The 21,269-nt window shown below is 37.2% G+C and overlaps 1 protein-coding gene across 6 annotated transcripts in view; it reads right to left on the bottom strand.

Annotated features, from left to right (window-relative positions):
• Positions 1–21,269, bottom strand: part of TAX1BP1 (Tax1 binding protein 1) — an 83,130-nt gene that overhangs the window by 2,744 nt on the left and 59,117 nt on the right. For all 6 annotated transcript variants that reach the window (XM_006066080.4, XM_006066078.4, XM_006066079.4 and 3 more), the window contains 2 exons: positions 9,986–10,169; positions 9,486–9,634 (listed from right to left, as the gene is read on the bottom strand). In XM_006066080.4, coding sequence (XP_006066142.3) covers positions 9,486–9,634; positions 9,986–10,169 — 333 coding nt within the window. The remainder of the gene's footprint in view (positions 1–9,485; positions 9,635–9,985; positions 10,170–21,269) is intronic.

The following is a 21,269-nucleotide window of genomic DNA, read 5'->3' on the forward strand; positions in this document are numbered from 1 at the left end:
GTAGGTAACTTTACTGCATTTTTATCATCCATACATTGGCCACTTTCATAAAAATCTTAAGACTATATTATTTTCCTATTATTCTCATTAAATACCTACTAGTGTGTAAGACAGGCAGGATCTCTGACAATATACATCCACTGTACAATACGTAGAAATTAAAGGAAAACCAGCAATATCTATGAGGTTTGTGTGTGTATTTTGTTGGCAAATACATGAGAAAATTCAACTGGAAAACCGTGTTAAAAGCAAAGCAATGCACCAAACTACAAGTCTCAAAAACCCTGTTGTAAAATAATCAGATTAATTTTTTTTAATATATAACTACCTGATGAACAGATTATCAAGGTAGCCTGCTGATAACCCTGTACATCTGAGTTGGGATCAAAACCAAAATGCTGGTTTGGATTTCCATGCCTGCATCCCAATGGTCACTTTACAGACTTGCACATTGCTGCTACATCAACAAGGGCGAGGATGGCAGAACAGCTGTTACTCTGACAATTATCCCCTCCTGAAATGGGTTGGGGGGTGGGGTAACACAAGGCTCCCCACTCTCCCCCGCCCATGTGCTTCACCTGAGAAAACACTTCTGTTGGCAAATGATTCCCTTAGGCTATACTTGAGCAAAAGAAAAACAGGATTAGTAATCTAATAGGAGATTGAGAAGCTGAGGAATATTGGACAAGTACTTCGTATACTTCAAAAATTAAAAGTCTTTAACTAAAATCCAGTTTTTAAATCTAAACATACAAAGAGGGAAGATGATGCATAGTTGAATCTGCTAAGCTTAATATGTATGGCAGGTAAATTGTGATTCTGTGCCACATTACTCTGGCTGCCAGATTTAGGCCTTCCAGTAACAATACCTGAAACATGAATCGGCTTAAACAACTACATATAAGATAGTGAACAAAATTTTCTCATATATATAAAATATATTAATTTTTTAAATTTTGAAATGCTATTTAAGAAAATAAAAACATGAAAGGTCTCTTCATATTCTACATTTAGAAATTCTTCGAGAGATATTTATAATAAAATACAACCTTCTAGTGCCAAATATATTAATGGAGCCAAAAATCTCATAACTACCTTTGTTTGTTTTTTTTCTAGTAACAGCTATTTTTCTGGGCTGCAAAATCACTGCATATGGTGATTGCAGCCATGAAATTAAAAGATGCTTACTCCTTGGAAGGAAGTTATGACCAACCTAGATATAGCACCTTCAAAAGCAGAGACGTTACTTTGCCAGCAAAGGTCCGTCTAGTCAAGGCTATGGTTTTTCCTGTGGTCATGTATGGATGTGAGAGTTGGACTGTGAAGAAGGCTGAGCGCCGAAGAATTGATGCTTTTGAACTGTGGTTTTGGAGAAGACTCTAGAGAGTCCCTTGGACTGCAAGGAGATCCAACCAGTCCATTATAAAGGAGATCAGTCCTGGGGGTTCTGTGGAAGGACTGATGCTCAATAAAGCTGAAACTCCAGTACTTTGGCCACCTCATGCAAAGAGCTGACTCACTGGAAAAGACTCTGATGCTGGGAGGGATTGGGGGCAGGAGGAAAAGGGGACGACAGAGGATGAGATGGCTTGATGGTGTCACCGACTCGATGGACATGAGCTTGAGTGAACTCCGGGAGTTGGTGTTGGACAGGGAGGCCTGGCATGCTGCAATTTGTGGGGTCTCAAAGAGTCGGACACAACTGAGCAACTGAACTGAACAGCTTATACTAATTTATTGCCTCCATGAATCAGCTAACAATAGAGTCTGATGCAAAGGTGCTAGATTCAGACCAACCTATCAGACCTGTTAACCCAACTGATAAAATGTGGACAAGGGGATTAAAAAAAAAGCAATTTATATTTTCTAAGCCATATATAATTTGGTAAGGATAACTCTCTTATTCTATTTTCTACCAGAATAAAAGAGTAGAGGGACTCGAGTAGAATTCTAGATAGAATAATGAGACATTCATGAAATAAGAAACCACCTACTCAGAGAATAGGTTAAGTATGTAATAAAATCTGAGGAGTCCATTAATATAATATAGTCCCTGGCAGTCTTGTCACGCACAAGGACCAAGTTTTCACTCACAAATACAGTTACTCCATTTTATTCATTGAGCTTGGGTATTTCCAAACCATACTAGCTTATATACAACAAATTAGGGAAATGAGGCTATTAAGGCAGGCTCACTGCCAGCAACAAAAAAAGGCTACTGGTAAAAAAGAGAAAGGTAGGCAAGAACCAAAAACATCCAACAGGATTTCAACACTGCATCATACAGCTTTACTATATACATTAAAAGAATGTGAGGACATCATTCAACACTGATTTTTTAATTAATAAACTTCAAATTTATTAGTATTCTAGTTTAGAAAGCTTTCACTTAAAATAATCAAGTTTTAGCACTGAAAGCTGTCAACTCAAAAGGATTCTGAATGGCAGGTTTTAAAATGTAAGTACCTAGGTATTTTCACAAAACTGCTTAATACCACACTGAAATGTATTTATGAACAATTGCAAATAATTAAATTTTCCTTTAAATATTTTCAATAGAATTTTAATCTACAAAGGCCTAAGCCACCTACTTGTTCATATACCTTTAGACCCATCAGCATAACGCTCTTTCTAGTGCAAACGGGTTTTTAAGCAAAGGAAATATATTACTGTAAACTGAAGCCCTACTTGAAACCCAGAACTTCTTACAGGATGCTCAATTCAAAATCTAGTGTATAAATATATTCTTGTTTTTTATCAAGGCATGCTGCTGCTGCCGCTAAGTCGCTTCAGTCGTGTCCACCTCTGTGCGACCCCATAGACAGCAGCCCACCAGGCTCCCCCGTCCCTGGGATTCTCCAGGCAAGAACGCTGGAGTGGGTTGCCATTTCCTTCTCCAATGCGTGAAAGTGAAAAGTGAAAGTGAAGTCGCTCAGTTGTGTCCAACTCTTAGCAACCCCATGGACTGTGGCCCATCAGGCTCCTCCATCCATGGGATTTTCCAGGCCAGAGTACTGGAGTGGGGTACCATTGCCTTATCAAAGCATATCACGAGTTTAATCTCTTAGACAATAAGATACATTAAAATCATACTAAATTCAAAACACAATCATGATCATAAAAATATAATTACTGTATGATACAACAATTCCATTTCTGGGTATATGTCCAAAAGAACTGAAAACACGAACTCAAATAGATGTATTGGTACACTTATGGCCATATCCACATTATTCACAATAGCCTAACGGTGTAAACAATTCAAATGTCTACCAATGGATGTGTGGATTAACAAAATGTGGCATATACATACAATGTATGGTGTACACATACATTATTTAGCCTTAAAAAGGAAGGAAATTCTGACACGTTATAACATAAATGAATCTTGAAGACATATGTTAAGTGAAATAATCCTACCACAAAAAGATAAACACTATATATGATTCTCCTTATATGAGGTATCTGCTGCTGTGCTGTACTTAGTCGATCTGTCATGTCCGACTCTTTGCAACACCATGGACTGTAGCCACCAGGCACCTCTGTCCATGGGGACTCTCCAGGCTACTGGAGTGGTTGCCATGCCCTCCAGGGGATCTTCCAAACGGAGGGATCAAACACAGATCTCCCACATTGCAGGCAGATTCTTTACCATCTGAGAAACCTAGGAAACCCAAGAATACTGGAGTGGGTAACCTATCCCTTCTCCAGGGAATCTTCCTGACTCAGGAATCCAACCAGGATCTCCTGCATTGTAGGTGAATTCTTTACCAGCTGAGCTACCAGGGAAGCCCTAGGTACTAGAATAATCAAATTTGACAGCTGACAGGCTGAAGCGGAGGGAAGAATGGAATTGCCATTTAATAGAGTTTCTGTTTTGTCAAGATGAAGAGAGTTCTCAAGACTGGTTGCACAACAATATGAATATACAGTTGACCACCGAACAATAAGGATTTGAACTGCGCAGACCCACCTATATGTGGGACTTTCTCAGTAGTAAATCCTGCAGTGCTACATGATCTGCAGCTGGCTGGATCCTCGAGTGTGGAGCCATGGATATAGGAGAAAGTGCAGATACAGGGGACCAATAAGTTATACTCAGATTTTTAACTGCATTGAGGGTTGGCACCCCTAACCTCCACGTTGTTTAAGGGTCATCTGTACTTAGTGCTATAGAACCATGTATTACAAAATAATACATAGTTAAGTTTTGCCAAGTCAAGTTTTGCCAAGTTAAGATGGCAAATTTTACATTATATGTATTCAACCACAATAAAAACTGCAATCGTAATCAAACCATCAATATGCACCCAGTTACACCATTTGAATCATTAGGATTCAGATAATCCAGCATTTCTCAACCTTTGCCAGGAATTATTAATTGAAATAATTTAGATATCACTGTTTGTTTAGGTGCTTAGTCATGTCCAACTCTTTGCAACAACCGCCACCCCCCCCCCCCCACCATGGACTATAGCCCACAAGGCTCCTCTGTTCATGGAATTTCCCTGGCAAGAATACTAGAATGGATTGCCATTTCCTTCTCCAGGGGACCTTCCTGACCCAGGGATCAAACCCGTATCTCCTACAGTGGCAGGCAGATTCTTTACCACTGAGCCGTTAAGCAACTAGAACTTTTACTAAGTTGATAATTATTACTTTAGCTCAAAACCATCCTTTAAGAAACATCTGCTAAGGCCAAAACCAACACATAAGAACAGAGTACCAATAACTCTGGGTAACTATTACATAAAGTTTTAAATAAATGTTTATCTTTATCCCTCATAACTCTGTATTATTAATACCAGTCAACATCCTCTTTTCATGAGATGTTACTATTCAAACTCCTCCAAACTTCCATGAGTTTGAGCAAACTCCGGGAGACAGTGAAGGACAGGGAAGCCTGGTGTGCTGCAGTCCATGGAGTCACAGAGTTGAACACAACTTAGCAACTGAACAACAAACATCCATTTCCTGTAATATGTCAGTGAAGGAATATCAACTGAATTTATAACTATAAAGATATTTTTAAAAAGGAAAATAATTTTATAAGATCTCTATTACTTTTCAATTGTCACTTTTCTCAGATACATGCACCCCTATAGTCATAGAAGCACTGTTTACAATAGACAAGACATGGAAACAACCTAAATGTCCACTGACAGATGAACAGATAAAGGTGATGTATATATACACACACAATAGAATATATAATATATATTATAAATATATATAATCTACTGTATATATACACACTAAATATGTACACACACAATCACAATACAATATGTAGTAGTGCTCAGTTGCTCAGTCAAGTTTGACTCTTTGCAACCACAGGTTCCTCTATCCATGGAATTTTTCAGAGAATACTGGAGTGAGTTGCAATTTCCAGTCATAAAAAGAGTGGCCATTTGCATGTACACAGATGGACGTAGATATTATCATACCAAGTGAAGTCAGAAAGAGACAAATACTAAAATATGACACAAATAAAACTCATCTATGAAACAGAAACAGACTCACAGAGAACAGACTTGTCGCCATAGGAGGGAGAAGGGAGCTGGATTGGGAGTTTGGGACTAACAGATGCAAACTATTATATATATAGAATGGATAAACAACAAAGTACTATTGTATACTACAGGGATATTCAATATACTGTAATAAACCATAATGGACAAGAATGGCCGCAAAAATGTCACTCTTTTCCATATCCAAAAATTAACTCAAAATGGACCAAAGACCTAAATTAAAAGCTAGAGCTACCTTAGATAAATCAATGGTTTCTGAGATGTGGCACCAAAAGTGCAAGCAAAGAAAAAGGATAGGTAAGTTTGACTTCATCAAAATGTAAAACTTTGTGCTGCAAAAAATACCACCAAAAAGAATGAAAACACAACCCACAGATGGGAGGCAAGATCTTTTAAGTCATCTATCTGGCAAGGGACAAATAGTTCTATTTTAAAATGGCCAAGAGACATAGGTATTTTCCCAAAGAAAATATACAAACAGCCAACAAGCATGTTAAAGATGCTCAACATTATCAGCCATCAGGTAAAAGGAAATCAAAGTCACGGTGATGCACCATTCCACATAGCTCCTCTGAAAATAACAGATCCTTCTGAGAACAAAAACTAAAAAGCTCATCAGAAAAAAAATGTCTATATCAAAATTATCTCTCTTCAGTTGGGGGATTCACAGTGAAGGATTCATGGTAGCTGCCAACAAAACTGCATACTAGATTCACAGTGAAGGATTCATGTAGAAAGCTGCCAACAAAGGACACATTAATAGAACGTGTGAGCCTCAGTCTTTCAGACATAAAGGAGAAGGAGGTAAAGCTAGTACAGGTGGAAGGGAAACACATTCTATAAAGACATGAAAACAACTGGAAAGTGAGATGTGTGTTAAAGAAAGTAATTCAGCCTTGCCCGATGGACTTTGGTCTAAACATCCTAGTGTACTCAAACTTTATTAAGCATATGATCACTAAAAGATTTTGTCTGATTCTCTGTAGATCTGGAGTGGAGGTAAAGAGTCCTCATTTCTAACAAGTTCCCAGGAGATGACAATGGTGTTGACCCAATAATATTTTAGGGTAGTAAGGGTTTTTACTATGATTCCAAAAAGTGTGCAGAAGGCTAGGGCACCAAAGCAAATTCACAGAGGTACCATGGATTATTTTTAATTTTCTAATTGTCAGATACCATGTAAACAACTAGTTTAAGACAGCTCACAGTTTCAACATTAGACAGTGCTATGTTCCTTTCGATGACATCTTATCCTTAAGATTTTGGCAGTTGCTAAGATATAAAGCAGGTGCCTGGTGAAAACCACTCTGAAATAGAAAATGAAAATGGCTTCAATCTGACTTCAAGGTTTGAGAAGTCATCTGGTGGTCAACAGCCACATATATCCCATTTGGAACAGGTTATTTAAGAAAAATATGACTTTCTTTCATGTGTATTTTTTTTAATGGTTAATTACTACACATTTGTTAGGAAATCATTAGTAGTTCTTTTGGCCTATGAGGTTCTATGAAAAAAAAATTTACTGAGATGCTGAAGGTGCCATGAACTGAGAAAGTTTGGGAACCTCTGATTTAGATAGATTGATAGGTGGTAAAACCACAGCTTCCACAGTCCAACTAATGAGGCTGTAGTACACTTATCAGCTGTATGAGCTGAAGCAAGCCTGTTAGTATCTCTGCTTCCTCCATTTTCAAATAGAAATAGTAACAGTTCCTACCTCATAGGACAGCTATGGAGAGTTAATATATTAAAACATTAGCTGTCAAAACTACAGAAACATCTGTAGCTATCACCATCATAATTACAGTGTTACAGTCACTGCTATTACAACTATTAGGTAAAGGGGAGTGAGTCATAAAAGGCTTTTTGATCTGATAGAAACGAAAGTTTTTGGTGCAGAAGGGAGGGAATTGTGGCAGTATGGGGGATATGGTGCAATATAACTAGAGGGGCCTGTAAGTGTAGCTGCTTCAGCCCCAACTCAAAGGTGCTAGGTCCCATGGCTGTTAAATACTTCCAAGGGCAAAGAACCAGAGAAAAGGAACAGGTCAACTCAAATCTGCTTTCTTTATTCTAACTAAAATGACTAAAATATTTCATGTGCAAGTGATTTTTGTTGTTGTAATGACAAAAATTAAAAAAAAAAAAACAGGTCTGAATATAATGAAAATTAGTTTGTCTAATGTGAAAAATTTTCTGATAGCTAAATACAATTACCAAAATGTGCCTATTAAGAGCCCTTCTATCTCATTATCAAATTTAAGCATGTCAGCAAACGAGCACAAGATTCTAACACTGTTTCTCATGGGTTTGCAGGAGGGCAAAGCACACAGATCAGAAAGAACATTCTGCTAATTAAACTGAAGCAGATGACTACAGTAGAGAAGGGCTTGTCACATGTAACATCTGTGCCAAGAATGATCAGATTAAATATGCAAAATGTGAAGTGAAGGTGTGAAAAAGCAGTAAGATAATACTCTAGACTTCAAATAGGCTACAAAAGTTCTGACAGTTTTCCTAATTATTCCCAGTAATGGACACAGGAGGCCAAAAGGCAGGAGAGAGAAATACATTTTTTTCCATTATGGGTATTGAGCTCTAGGGCTGAAATCATGCCTGTCTGAACACTGATCAGTTTCTGCAAAGGTTAATAGCAATTAAATGCAGCAAACTAGATTAAATGAGAAACAGGTCATGATACCACTGTACTTGCAAAGAGCACGATAAAGCATTTCTTTTAAATTCTTAATGCACAGAAAATCCAACAAGAGCTGCTATAAGAAAAAGGTCTATTAAATGGTAAAGAAATCTCCTAAATGAAAAAAAGAATGTCATGCTACATTAACTGATTCAATTGCCATCAGTCCATCAGTATTGTGCTGCCGAGATTAAATACAAATGATGTCTACAAGAGTATTTCTCTAAAAAACTATGATACACACACTTCTTCCTCTAAGCTAAAGATAACAAAGAGTTCACCTTATAATTTAAAATGGGATATATTAGTTACATGCAAAACTGAAAAGATGCACACCAGAGGATAATATTGTCATTAACACTTTGCTTCTTCCAATCTAAAACATCTATAATCAAAAGAATATAGTAAATTACTCTGATAATTAAGATTAAACCATCTATGACTACAGTTAATAATGTATTATATATTTGAAAGTTGCTGAGAGCAGACCTTAAATCTTCTCATCACAAAGAAAAAAATTATAACTGTAGATGATAGATGTTAACTAGACTTATGTTATTTTGTAGTATACACAAATACCATTATGTTGCACACCTCAAACTACTATGTTACAGGTCAACTGCGGCTCAACTTTTAAAAAAATTTTAAGATGAAATTATGTTGGGGGCTTCCCTGGTAGCTCAGTGGTATAAAACCCACCGGCCAATGAAAGAGACACAGGTTTGATCCGTGATCCAGGAAGATCCCACATGCTGCAGAACAAACTACACCCATGCATCACAACTACTGAGCCTGTACTCTAGATCCCAGAAAGCATGAGTACTGAGCCCAAGTGCTGCAGCTACTGAAGCCCAAGTACCCTAGAGCCCGTGCTCTACAACAATAGAAGCCACCACAATGAGAAGCCTGGACACCACAACGAGAGAGTAGCAACTACGTGCCACTTTTTGAGAAAAGCCTTCACATCAACAAAGACCCAGCACAAAAATAAAATTATAAAAAATGATTCTTGGGAGAATGAAGATTTATAATGAACATCATTTTTAGAAAAAGATTAAACTATCTTATAACTACAATATTCTGAGATCATTCTCCAAATAAATCCTAAAATATCCTTCTGAAACTTAGTCAAAAAGATGAAGCAAGCAATCATGTATACACACAAGCACACATATTCTCTCTTCCCACACACACGTAACTCTCTACACCGGACAAAAATAAAAGAGACGAGCTCAGAAAATGGAAATTCAATTTACTTTACTATCCTCAGGGTCTTCTAAACCATCAGGGCGGCTTAGGTTTCGAGCGGGCTGGCTGCAGACAACATTATCCTCCAGTCCCCAAGAGGGTACTCTCACAGGTGGCCTTTGGATTTCATCTGGGTAAAAAGCACCATCTGCTCCATCTGAAATAAAAATTTTGGAAAGGTAGGGTAAAACCTGGTCCTAGAATTAGAATCCCTGTCTATTGCAAGGATGAACAAAATATAAAGAACCATTTTAGTGTATCCAAAAAATGTCTTTCTTTTTAACCCAAATGACCTTTAAACTATGTGTAATAAGCAAATAGACTCCTCATTCACGGTGTATCGCTTCTAGATGAAGCCAGTTAAACATTAAAACTGCTTGTTATAAAACAAGATTTCTATTAGAGTTGATTATACCAACAGAACAGTTCTCTAATCCCACAAAGATACAAACAAAAAAAAAAAAAACCTCCGTATTTGGCTAATGTCAACAAAAATAGTTTTAATAACCTCTTGTTTCTGGTGTTGCATAAGGATTACCATACTGCAGAACTGGTTGTGTATTTGACACTGCAGGAACATGACCACTTTTCTCTGAGCTTGTTTTGAGACACTGTGAGATCTGATGAGGACTTTGGGAATTCTGACCTTCCAATTTCCTTTCTGCTTGATTTTCTACACTTCTTTTATGTTCCTAAAATTAACAAAAAAGAAGGTGAAAAAGCAAAGCAACTGAGTATTTTATAACAAGAAAAGCTTAAACATTTAGCCAAAATATTACAATGATTTCCCTATTATATTTAAAGGATACAGTTGGAAATGCTGGTTCTCAACTTCTCATACATGTCCCTTCCACATTTAACAGAACTAGAAAGCAAGGCAAAGCCCAATATATATTTTCAAATTGTGCCAATTAAAGTACCCTTTTCATTGAGCTGAGGGGAAATTATGAATCTCTTATAATTTAGCTATTAGTAAAAATCATAAAGCAAAAATCAACCCAGACTACTTCCCTAGTAAATTCTATCAAACATTTTAAAAAATATATTAATCCTATATTAATACAGGATTAAAAAACTCTTACCAGAACACTTTCTCAGCTTACTTTTATAAGGCCAGTATTATCCTGATATCCAAACCACTGACATCACAGAAAAACTGCAGACTGAAACTGCAGACCCTCATCAATACTAATGTAAAAATCCTCAACTTAAGAAATCAAATTCAATATTAAAAAATAATATATCATGACCAAGTGGATTTTATCACAAGAAAGCAAAATTAGTTTAACATACAAAAATCAATGCAATTCACCATGTTCACAGACTAAAGGAAAAACTGATCATTTCAATAAATTTACAAAGAAATATTTTACAAAATCCAACATGCATTTATGGTTTTAAAAAAATAAAGTGAAGTTAACAAAAACCAACAGTGAATCTTAATGGTAAAAAACTAAGTGATTCTATCTAAGATCAACTATTAAGGTAAGAAGGTCTGCTAACCACTTCTATGAAACATTATACTGGAGGTACTAAACAGTGTTAAGATTAAGGCAGACAGATTGGAAAGGAAGAAGTAAAACCATCTTTATTAACAGATGACATGATCATAGAAGTGGGAAAATCCTAAGGAATCTACTAGAACTAGGAGAATGAGTTAATTTAGCAAGGCTGCAGTATATAAGGTCAACATAAAAAAAAAAAAAACCAACCAACTGTATTGTCAGCAACACACAACTGAAAAATGAAATTTTTAAAATTCTTTTTATTTTAAAAACCATTAATAGATAAAAATTAAATACTTAGGAATAAATTTAGCAAAAGATGTACAAGGTCTATAAACTAAAGACCACAAACATTACTGAGAGATACAGAAGAGAGGCTCAACAAATGGAGAAATATATCACATTCATGGACTGAAAAACCTATATTTATACTATTAATTTCCCCTCAGATTGAGTCACAGATTCAAAATTCCAGCAGGTTTTTGTATCAATTGACAAACTTGATTCTAAAATGTACATGGAAACACAGAAGTGCTGAACAGCTCATTTTTAAAAAGCAGAACCTGAAAACTTACACAATCTGATTTCAAAACTTATTATAAAAGCTATAGTAATCAACTGAGTAATTTGGGCATAAGTATAAATAATAGACCAGGCATAGGCAAACTTTTTCCATAAAGAGTCTAATGGTAGATATTTCAGCTTTGTAGAACAGTCTGTCACGGCTTCACAAATCTATCTCTGCTGTTGTCACAGACAATTACCTAGAAGTGAATGGACATGGCAATGTGCTTTAATAAAACTTCATTTACAAAAACAGACCACAAGCCAAATTCAGATGTAGACTTTAGTATGTTGACCCTAATATAAATAAAACAGAAGAGATCCCAAAAATATATCCATACTCATTGCCAATTAATTTTCAAAGATGAAGATACAATTCAGTGGTGGAAAACACATTCTTTTAGACATCTGATGCAAAAAAAAAAAAAAACAACAACCTGGCTATCTGCATATAAATAAAAATTTTTTGACTGTCATCCCATACACAGAACTTTAAATAAATCATAAATCTAAATTTAAGAGCTGAAAATATAAATATACTAGATGAAAATATAGGAGAAAAATCTTTGTAACTCTGGGTTAGGCAAAAATTCCATATAGGACAAATATAGCCTGAACCATTAAGAAAAATATTGCTGAACTGTACTACTTCAGAATTAGCAGCTTCTGCTCTTCAAAAGCTAGTTTCTTTTAAAAATGAAAAGATGAGCCACAAATTGGGATAAAGTATTTCCAAAATATCTAACAAAAGAAATTGGATTTGGAATATATTTTTTAAAACTCCAAACCAAAAACCAAAAAAGATAACCCAATTTTAAAAATTAGGTAAAAGATATGAACAGACATTTCACAAAAGAATATATATGAATGGCCTGCGGGCACAAGAAAAGATACTGAGCATCACCAGTTAGTCATCAAGGACTATTCAGGAAAAAAAAAAAATTCTTAAAAGATATATACACCCCAATATTTATAGCAGCACTATTTAAAATAGCCAAGATATGCATGAAAATAACCTAAGGCTCATCAACAGATGACTGGATTAAGATGCTGTGTATGTGTATATGCAAGCACTTGATGAAATAAGTCAAAGATAAATACTATATGGTATCACTTATATACACATGAATCTAAAAAATATGCACAACTGTACATACAAAAAAGAAACAAACTCACAGATATAGAAAACTGTGGTTACCAAAGGAAAAGGACAAATTAGGGGTACGAGATTACAGATGCAAGTTATTATATATAAAATAAACAACAAGGATTTACTGTGGGGCATAGGGGCATCCATTATCTTGTAATAACCTATAATGGAATATAATCTGCAAAAATACTGAATCACTATGCTGTACACCAAAAACACAATAATGTACATCAACTATACTTCAATTTAAAAAAAAATTTTAAGGTTAACATTAAGAAATAATAATAATTTAAGAAAACCCTAGTACAGAGAAATTAAACTATAACTGTAACAAGGCAACCCTACATAGCCAATAGGATGACTATAATTAAAAACTGACAATACCAAGGGCTAGTAACTGGAATGCTCATACACTGCAGTGGGAATGCAAAGTGGTACAGCCTCTTTGGAAAACAATCTGTTTCTTAAAAACATACACATACCACACAAGCCAGCAATTCCCTTCCTAAGTATATACTCAAAAAAGGAAAAACAAAAGCCATATCCACAGAAAAACTTGTAAGAGAATGTTCATAGCAGTCTTAGATCATAACCAAAACATGAGAAATAATTTGAACGTCCATCAGCTAGTAAAAGGATTAATGTCCATAATCAACGAGTGAATAAATTCTGTATGATCATATTTTTATGAAATGCTAGAAAAAGTAAAAGTATAAAGTAAAAGAAAGCAGATCAGTGGTTGTCTGGGAATGGGGGTAGTTGGAGGAACTGAGTACATATGAGCACATATATGTGCAGCAATAAAACATTCTATAGTTTGAATGTAATGATAGTTACAGAACTATGTATTTGTCAAAATTCATTGTATTGCATTTAAAATGGGTGAATTTTATCGTATGTCAATTGCACCTCAATAGAGCGGTTTAAAAAAATAAAATCAACCAAAAATATTAACAAAGGATGTGAGGATGAAAATTTTCATCTGTAAAGTAATATTTAGCTGGTTTTGCTGACTGTCATCCCTTGGGAGTACTCAAGATGAGACTTTGTTAAATTTTTACCTATAAAGTGACCTTAAAATAGGGTAAGTGACCTTAAAATGAAGTAAGTCATTGACAGCAAAACTAGTTTGTGTGTTAGTTGCTCAGTCGTGTCCGACTCTTTGTGAGCCCCATGGACTATAGCCCGCCAAGTTCCTCCAAATTCTCCAGGCAAGAATACTGGAGTGGACTGCCATCTCCTGCCCCCGGAGATCTTCCTGGAGCAGGGATCAAACCCAGGTCTTCTGCATTACAGGCAGATGCTTGACCATCTGAGCTACTAGGGTAGCCCTGAGAGCAAAATTGGTAAACATGAAAAATGCAAGTCAGTTTAGGCTTGAGAAAAGAAATGGAAATTAAAAGTTCTTCCTAAGCACGTGAAAGCCTCCTGATGAAACAAAGCCTCCTGATGAAAGTGAAAGTGGAGAGTGAAAAAGTTGGCTTAGAGCTCAACATTCAGAAAACGAAGATCACGGCATCCGGTCCCATCACTTCATGGCAAATAGATGGGGAAACAGTGGAAACAGTGTCAGACTTTATTTTTCTGGGCTCCAAAATCACCGCGGATGGTGACTGCAGCCATGAAATTAAAAGACACTTACTCCTTGGAAGGAAAGTTTTCATAGCATATTGAAAAGCAGAGCTATTACTTTGCCAACAAAGGTTCGTCTAGTCAAGGCTATGGTTTTTCCTGTGGTCATGTATGGATGTGAGAGTTGGACTGTGAAGAAGGCTGAGCGCCGAAGAATTGATGCTTTTGAACTGTGGTGTTGGGTAAGACTCTTGAAAGTCCCTTGGACTGCATGGAGATCCAACCAGTCCATTCAAAAGGAGATCAGTCTGGGTGTTTTTTGGAAGGACTGATGCTAAAGCTGAAACTCTAATACTTTGCCCACCTCATGCAAAGTGCTGACTCATTGGAAAAGACTCTGATGCTGGGAGGGATTAGGGGCAGGAGGTGAAGGGGACGACAGAGGATGAGATGGCTAGATGGCGTCACTGACTCGATGCACGTGAGTCTGGCTGAACTCCGGGAGTTGGTGATGGACAGGGAGGCCTGGCATGCTGCGATTCATGGGGTCGCAAAGAGTCAGACACAACTGAGCAACTGAACTGAACTGAACTGAAGCATGTGAAAAGAGTAAAGAAGGCATAAGAAATATAACATAATGCAGGATTGGTAAGTGAATGACTTACCTAGAACACAGGATTCATTTTAAAAGTAGAAGAAATATACCTAAAAACACAGCTCAAGGGCAATATGCCAGATCTGTCATACAGTTTAAGACCTACACCGTTTACTACAATGGGCCTATCAGATCCTGAACAGCAACACCACCACCATGAAATAGTTCTTAGTAAGGTTAATCTAGCAAACTATAGCGAGCACACTTGAATGTACAAACAATTAGGGAGGCAGCATGACATGGTGGACTGGAATCAGACCAAAATTTGCTTGTCAGCTCCAGTACAAATAACCCTGAGGAACTTACCTTCTGCAGGCCTCAGAGGACCACTGAGAAATAAGGGGATTGTTAAAACATAGCAGGCCCTCAATGGATATTCCCTCATCTCCTGCCAATCAAAAACCCCACTCACACTGCTGTAGTGATTCAGGATGTGACAATGTGAACAGAGAAAAAGGGAGAGAGTAAATTTTAAAAATATTTCAAAGATGATTCAAGAAAAGAGAGGGGGAAAGGCATGAAAGCAGCAAGAGAGTTAAGACATGAGAAAATACTTCTATAAAAGTACAAATCAATTTAAAGGACTATTTTTCTATAAGCAAACAATAAACTACTTAAATGAAGTCAGGGTTTCATCAAAAGATTTATACATGCACTATAATACAGTCAAGGAACATCATAGAGAATTTCAACCTACTGAAGAATTTAGGCTCATACTCCACTCCTTTATGATCAAAGATGCAATAAATCCTCTGCAAATAATATAAGGGTAAGAACAGGAGTAATAAGCAGCTTTGATTCCTCATGGGGGAAAATGGAGGCAGGCTAAACAAAACATAGGAACATGGACAAAATTGTTCTGATTGGGCTGTTTGGCAAATCAGAAGACTGAACTGTTAACTTAGAGAAGAGTCTTAAATTTATATTCACAACGCATCCACCTCCCTCCAAAGGATTTATGTTTAGAATTCAGGATATGCATGAACTTAGACGGAAAAAAAAACTGCATCTTTTCACTAACTTCTAACTTGAATTTATCATTTTCTTCAATTATGAATGCAGGCAAAAAACACAGCAGCAGTTGCACTGTGCTGTGCACCAACTGTAGCCTTTGTCACCCACAAAAATCACAGATTTACTCTAGACAGCTTCCATTAATCATTTATGCTGCTGCTGCTGCTGCTAAGTCACTTCAGTCACATCTGACTCTGTGCGACCCCATAGACAGCAGCCCACCAGGCTCCACCGTCCCTGGGATTCTCCAGGCAAGAACACTGGAGTGGGTTGCCATTTCCTTCTCCAATGCATCAAAGTGAAAAGTGAAAGTGAAGTCGCTCAGTTGTGTCTGACTCTTCACGACCCCATGGACTGCAGCCTAGGTTCCTCCGTCCATGGGATTTTCCAGGCAAGAGTACTGGAGTGGGGTGCCATTGCCTTCTCCGTTAATCATTTATATCTATAATACAAATAATACAAATATTACTCTTCCAGTCTCAAAAAGGAAGCAGATCATCTCGTAATATGAAATGAAATTCAGAAAAATTGCTAGTCAGGTACCTGATATTAAAGAACATTTTGAAACAGTTTTACTTTAAAGATATTTTTAATTTTTTCTCTGGTACTAGTCAATAAAATACTTCCCACCATCATTTTTATCATCCTTTGCCACTGTTCTTTCTGCTTTATTTCTTTTCTTTTTCCTTTTCAAATTTCTAGTAAGGGGGTTACACAGAATATCTGAAACAGTATGAAAATGGTAAATAATAAGCAGTGGTTTTGGGAATGACAGAAGCTATTTTAAGATATATTAAACTTCTAAATAAATTTAAATTGGTAAAGTTTCTAACTAAGATATACGAAATTACTTCATACTATTTAAAGTTACTTTTTAAATATATTTTTTATGATACTAGAGAGCAAGTTACTCTAAAAAAACAATGAATTTTTATTCACACGTATGTTCAATAACTATGTTATTGAGAAAGAGGAACCAGACATCAAATCGCTAACATTCACTGGATCATAGAGAAAGCCATGGAATTCCAAAAAGACATCTACCTCTGTTTCATCAACTATGCCAAAACCCTTGACTGTGTAGACCATAATAAACCGTGGAAAGCTCTTAAAGAGATGGGAATACCAAAGCATCTTACCTGTCTCCTGATAAACCTGTATGCAGGTCAAGAAGCAACAGTTAGAACCCTGTATGGAACAACTGATTCATTCAAGGTTGAGAAAGGAGTACGACAGGGCTGTCTGCTGTTACCCTGTTTGTTTAATCCATACACTGAGAACATCCTGAGAAATGCCAAGCCAGATGAGTTACAAGCTGGAATCAAGATAGGCAGGAGAAACATCAATAACCTCAGATACACAGATGATACCACTCTAGTGGCAGAAAGTGAAGAGAAACTGAAGAGCCTCTTGATGAGGTGAAGGAGGAGAGTGAAAAAGTCGGCTTAAAGTCAAATATTAAAAAAACTAAGATCATGGCTGCTGCTGCTGCTAAGTCGCTTCAGTCGTGTCCGACACTGTGCGACGCCACAGACAGCAGCCCACCAGGCTCCGCCGTCCCTGGGATTCTCCCGGCAAGAACACTGGAGCAGGTTGCCATTTCCTTCTCCAATGCATGAAAGTGAAAAGTGAAGTTGCTCAGTCGTGTCCAACTCTTCATGACCCTATAGACTGAAGCCCACCAGGCTCCTCCGTCCATGGGATTTTCCAGGCAAGAGTACTGGAATGGGTTGCCATTGCTGTCTCCAAGATCGTGGCATCCAGCCCCATTACTTCATGGCAAATAGATGGGGAAAAGGGGGAAGCAGTGACAGATTTCCTCTTGTGCTCTCAAATCACTGCGATGGTGACTGCAGCCGTGAAGTCAGAAGACGTTTGCTTCCTGGCAGGAAAGCTATGACAAACATAGATAGTGTGCTGAAAACCAGAGACATTACTCTGCCAGCAAGGTCCACATAGTCAAGGCTATGGTCTTCCCAGTGGTAACGTATGGTTGGGAGAGCTGGACCGTAAAGAAGGCAGAGCGCCAAAGAATTGATGCCTTCAAACCATGGTGCTGGAGAGTCCCCTGGATGGTAAGAAGATCAAACCAGTCAATCTTAAGGGAAATCAACCCTGAATACTAACTGGAAGGGCTAATGCTGAAGTTGAAGCCCTAGTATTTTGGTCATCTGATATGAACAGCTGACCCACTAGGAAAGTCCCTGATGCTGGGAAAGATGGAGGGCAGAAGAAGATGGCGATGGCTGGATGGCATTGCCAATACAATGGACATGAACTTGGGCAAACTTTGGGAGATGGTGAGGGAAAGAAAGGTCTGGTGTGCTGCAGTCCATGGGGTCACAAAGTTTGACACAATTGGGCGACTGAACAACAACAATGTTCAATAAATATTTATTGAGTATCTAATATGTGGCAGGCACTGCTCTCCAGGCACTAGAGATTCAGGTACAACCAAAACATGTAAAAATTCCTGCTCATGTGAAGTCTGTATCTAGAGCAGGGAAGATGGACAGGAAACAAAATAAGTAAAATATACATTCTGTTAGATGATGATTCATCTTTTTTTTTTTTTTTTTTTTTTTCATTTACTCACTCAACTCACTCAACTAACGCTTAATGATCATTTGGTTTATCCCAGGCACTGTTTGGATCTAGGTTTCAGTGCTGAAGGAAAAGGATTTAATCCTAACCTTATAGAGGAGTAAGGGTTCTAAAGAAACACTGGGAAAAGACAAACATTAAGCAAGTTGCAGAAATAGCAAACAAAAATTCTTATAAATGCACTCTTTAAAAGTAATATAAAATTACAGTGTGACAGCAGGAAAATTAACTCAAGAAGACAGGAAGTAGAAAGCAAACTGGCCTACTTCTATTGCATTCCTGACACGGTAGGGTATTAACTGATAATAAAACTGCTGATGCCAGTACATTTCTTTTACCAAATGTTTTTATAAGCAAATGCTATAAATTATGTTTGACCCATTAACATTAATTTGTTTAGTCATTCAACAAATATTTAACTTCAAATTATCAAACACTATGAGTGAAGGTCACTCAGTCATGTCCAACTCTTTGCGACCCCATGGACTATACAGTCCATGGAATTCTCCAGGCCAGAATGCTGGAGTAGAGACTACAAATACAATGGTGAATAAAACAGATATGATTCCTGTCTTCATGGATCTTATAATTAAGTGAAGGGAGTTTTAATTAAGAGAAATACATACAGAAATAAGTATTAGTAAAAGTATAGTTCCCAGGTGTAAGTTTAATCAGATCAGATCAGATCAGTCACTCAGTCGTGTCCGACTCTTTGCGACCCCATGAATCGCAGCACGTCAGGCCTCCCTGTCCATCACCAACTCCCGGAGTTCACTCAGACTCACGTCCATCAAGTCAGTGATGCCATCCAGCCATCTCATCCTCTGTCGTCCCCTTCTCCTCCTGCCCCCAATCCCTCCCAGTATCAGAGTCTTTTCCAGTGAGTCAACTCTTTGCATGAGGTGGCCAAAGTACTAGAGTTTCAGCTTTAGCATCATTCCCTCCAAAGAAATCCCTAATTTAGAATGAGAGGTCGAAGAAGGCCTCTGTGAAGAAGAGTCATTTAACCTGAGACTTTAAGCATAAGTCAAAGAATAGTAGGAGTACTTAAATATTTAGAAGAAAATATTAAAAAATTTGGGGATATACTTGAAAAAAATACCACTGGGTTAAGACAGAAGGGAAACGATTGAACAGGTAAGATGGCCATAAAGTAATATCTGTTGATTGCTGGGTGAAAAATACAACAGAGTTCATTACATTATTCTCTTCTTATATATGTTTAAATTCTTCCGGGACTTCCCTAGTTTAAAGTTCACTACCAAAGAATTGTAGGCAAGAATATTCTTGGCAAAGTACACGAACAAGGGCCCTGAAACAAGAAAGCAACTCATGAGTTTTAAGGCCTGAGTGACTATAACAGTTCTCAAAGTGCAGTCTCCAGACCAGCACCATCAGCAGCAACTTGTCAGAAATGCAAATCTCAAGCCCTATCCCTGACCTACAAATCAGAAACTCTGATTTGTAGAACCCAGAAAGCTGTGCTTTAACAAATCATACAGATGATTCTGATGCAAGTTTAAGACTCAGAACTACCACCGAGAGGAATTCTACAATAGAGAATCAAACAAACTGTGGCTTAAAATGGGTCTAGAGAGAGAGGCTAGTAATATAAAAGATTATAATCTATACTAAGAATTTTGGAGGGATTCCCTGGTAGTCCAGTGGTTAGAACTCCATGGTTTCACTGTCAAGGGTGTGGGTTCAATCGCTGGTCAGGGAACTAAGATCCTGCAAACCACACAGCACAAAAAAGAATTTTGTACTTGTGTTAAATGCACAAGTACATGGGAGGCCCATAAGGGTCTTCAAGCAAGGAAAGTATCAACTTTACATTTTTAAAGGTTACCTGCCTGTGGTTTGAATAATCTTCTGTCAAACACAGAGCAGACGGAAGAGGAATTAAAAAAGAGAGGAGAGGAGAGGAGTGACCTCATGGAAGATTGGAAAATGGCAGAGTACGAAGTATGGCCCTTATCGAACAACCCCCAAGGAACGAATCCCAGCAACAAGTGAGCTCAGAAGTAGGTCTTTACTGAGGTGACAGAGCCCCATCTAACAGGCTGATTGCAGTCTTGCAAGATTATTTAAACTGCAGCATAATTAATAAGTCACTATATATTATTTTCTGTGATTTGAGCCATCTGTTACTCAGCAAAATGTACAGATGGTTATAACCATTCAGCACTTTCACTATCATATATGAAACTACAAAACTATAAAATATATTCTATATGTAAATATATAATTTTGTGTTATATTTTTATATATGAAACATATTTCATATATGTAAAATATATAAAAATAAAGTATCTTGTCTGCTTCTCTCCAACATTAGCTAGTAACTCCAAGCACAAAATACACTTAGGAGTTGGGTTTCTTACCAAAAATTACTTAAGTAAATTCATATTTCACAAAGTGGTCTTCAGCATTTGAAATACATATTTTGTCAACTTCCTGTCAAATCTAATTAGGTCATCATTGCTTTAACTTTGAAATACACTTGACCAAAACTCATACCAGAAATAAAAAATTGTTTTCTTACTCTTCATTTGTGCTCCTATTGTTTTATTAGCTTCAATCCACCATTTAGGGCTTCCCAGGTGGCACTAGTGGTAAAGAATCCACCTGCCAATGTAGGAGACACAAGAGACATGGGTTCACTCCCTAGGGAAGATCCCCTGGAATAGGAAACCCAACTCCAGTATTCTTGCCTGGAAAACATAGA

Source organism: Bubalus bubalis, chromosome 8, assembly GCF_019923935.1.
Source record: "Bubalus bubalis isolate 160015118507 breed Murrah chromosome 8, NDDB_SH_1, whole genome shotgun sequence".
NCBI classification, from domain to species: domain Eukaryota; kingdom Metazoa; phylum Chordata; class Mammalia; order Artiodactyla; family Bovidae; genus Bubalus; species Bubalus bubalis.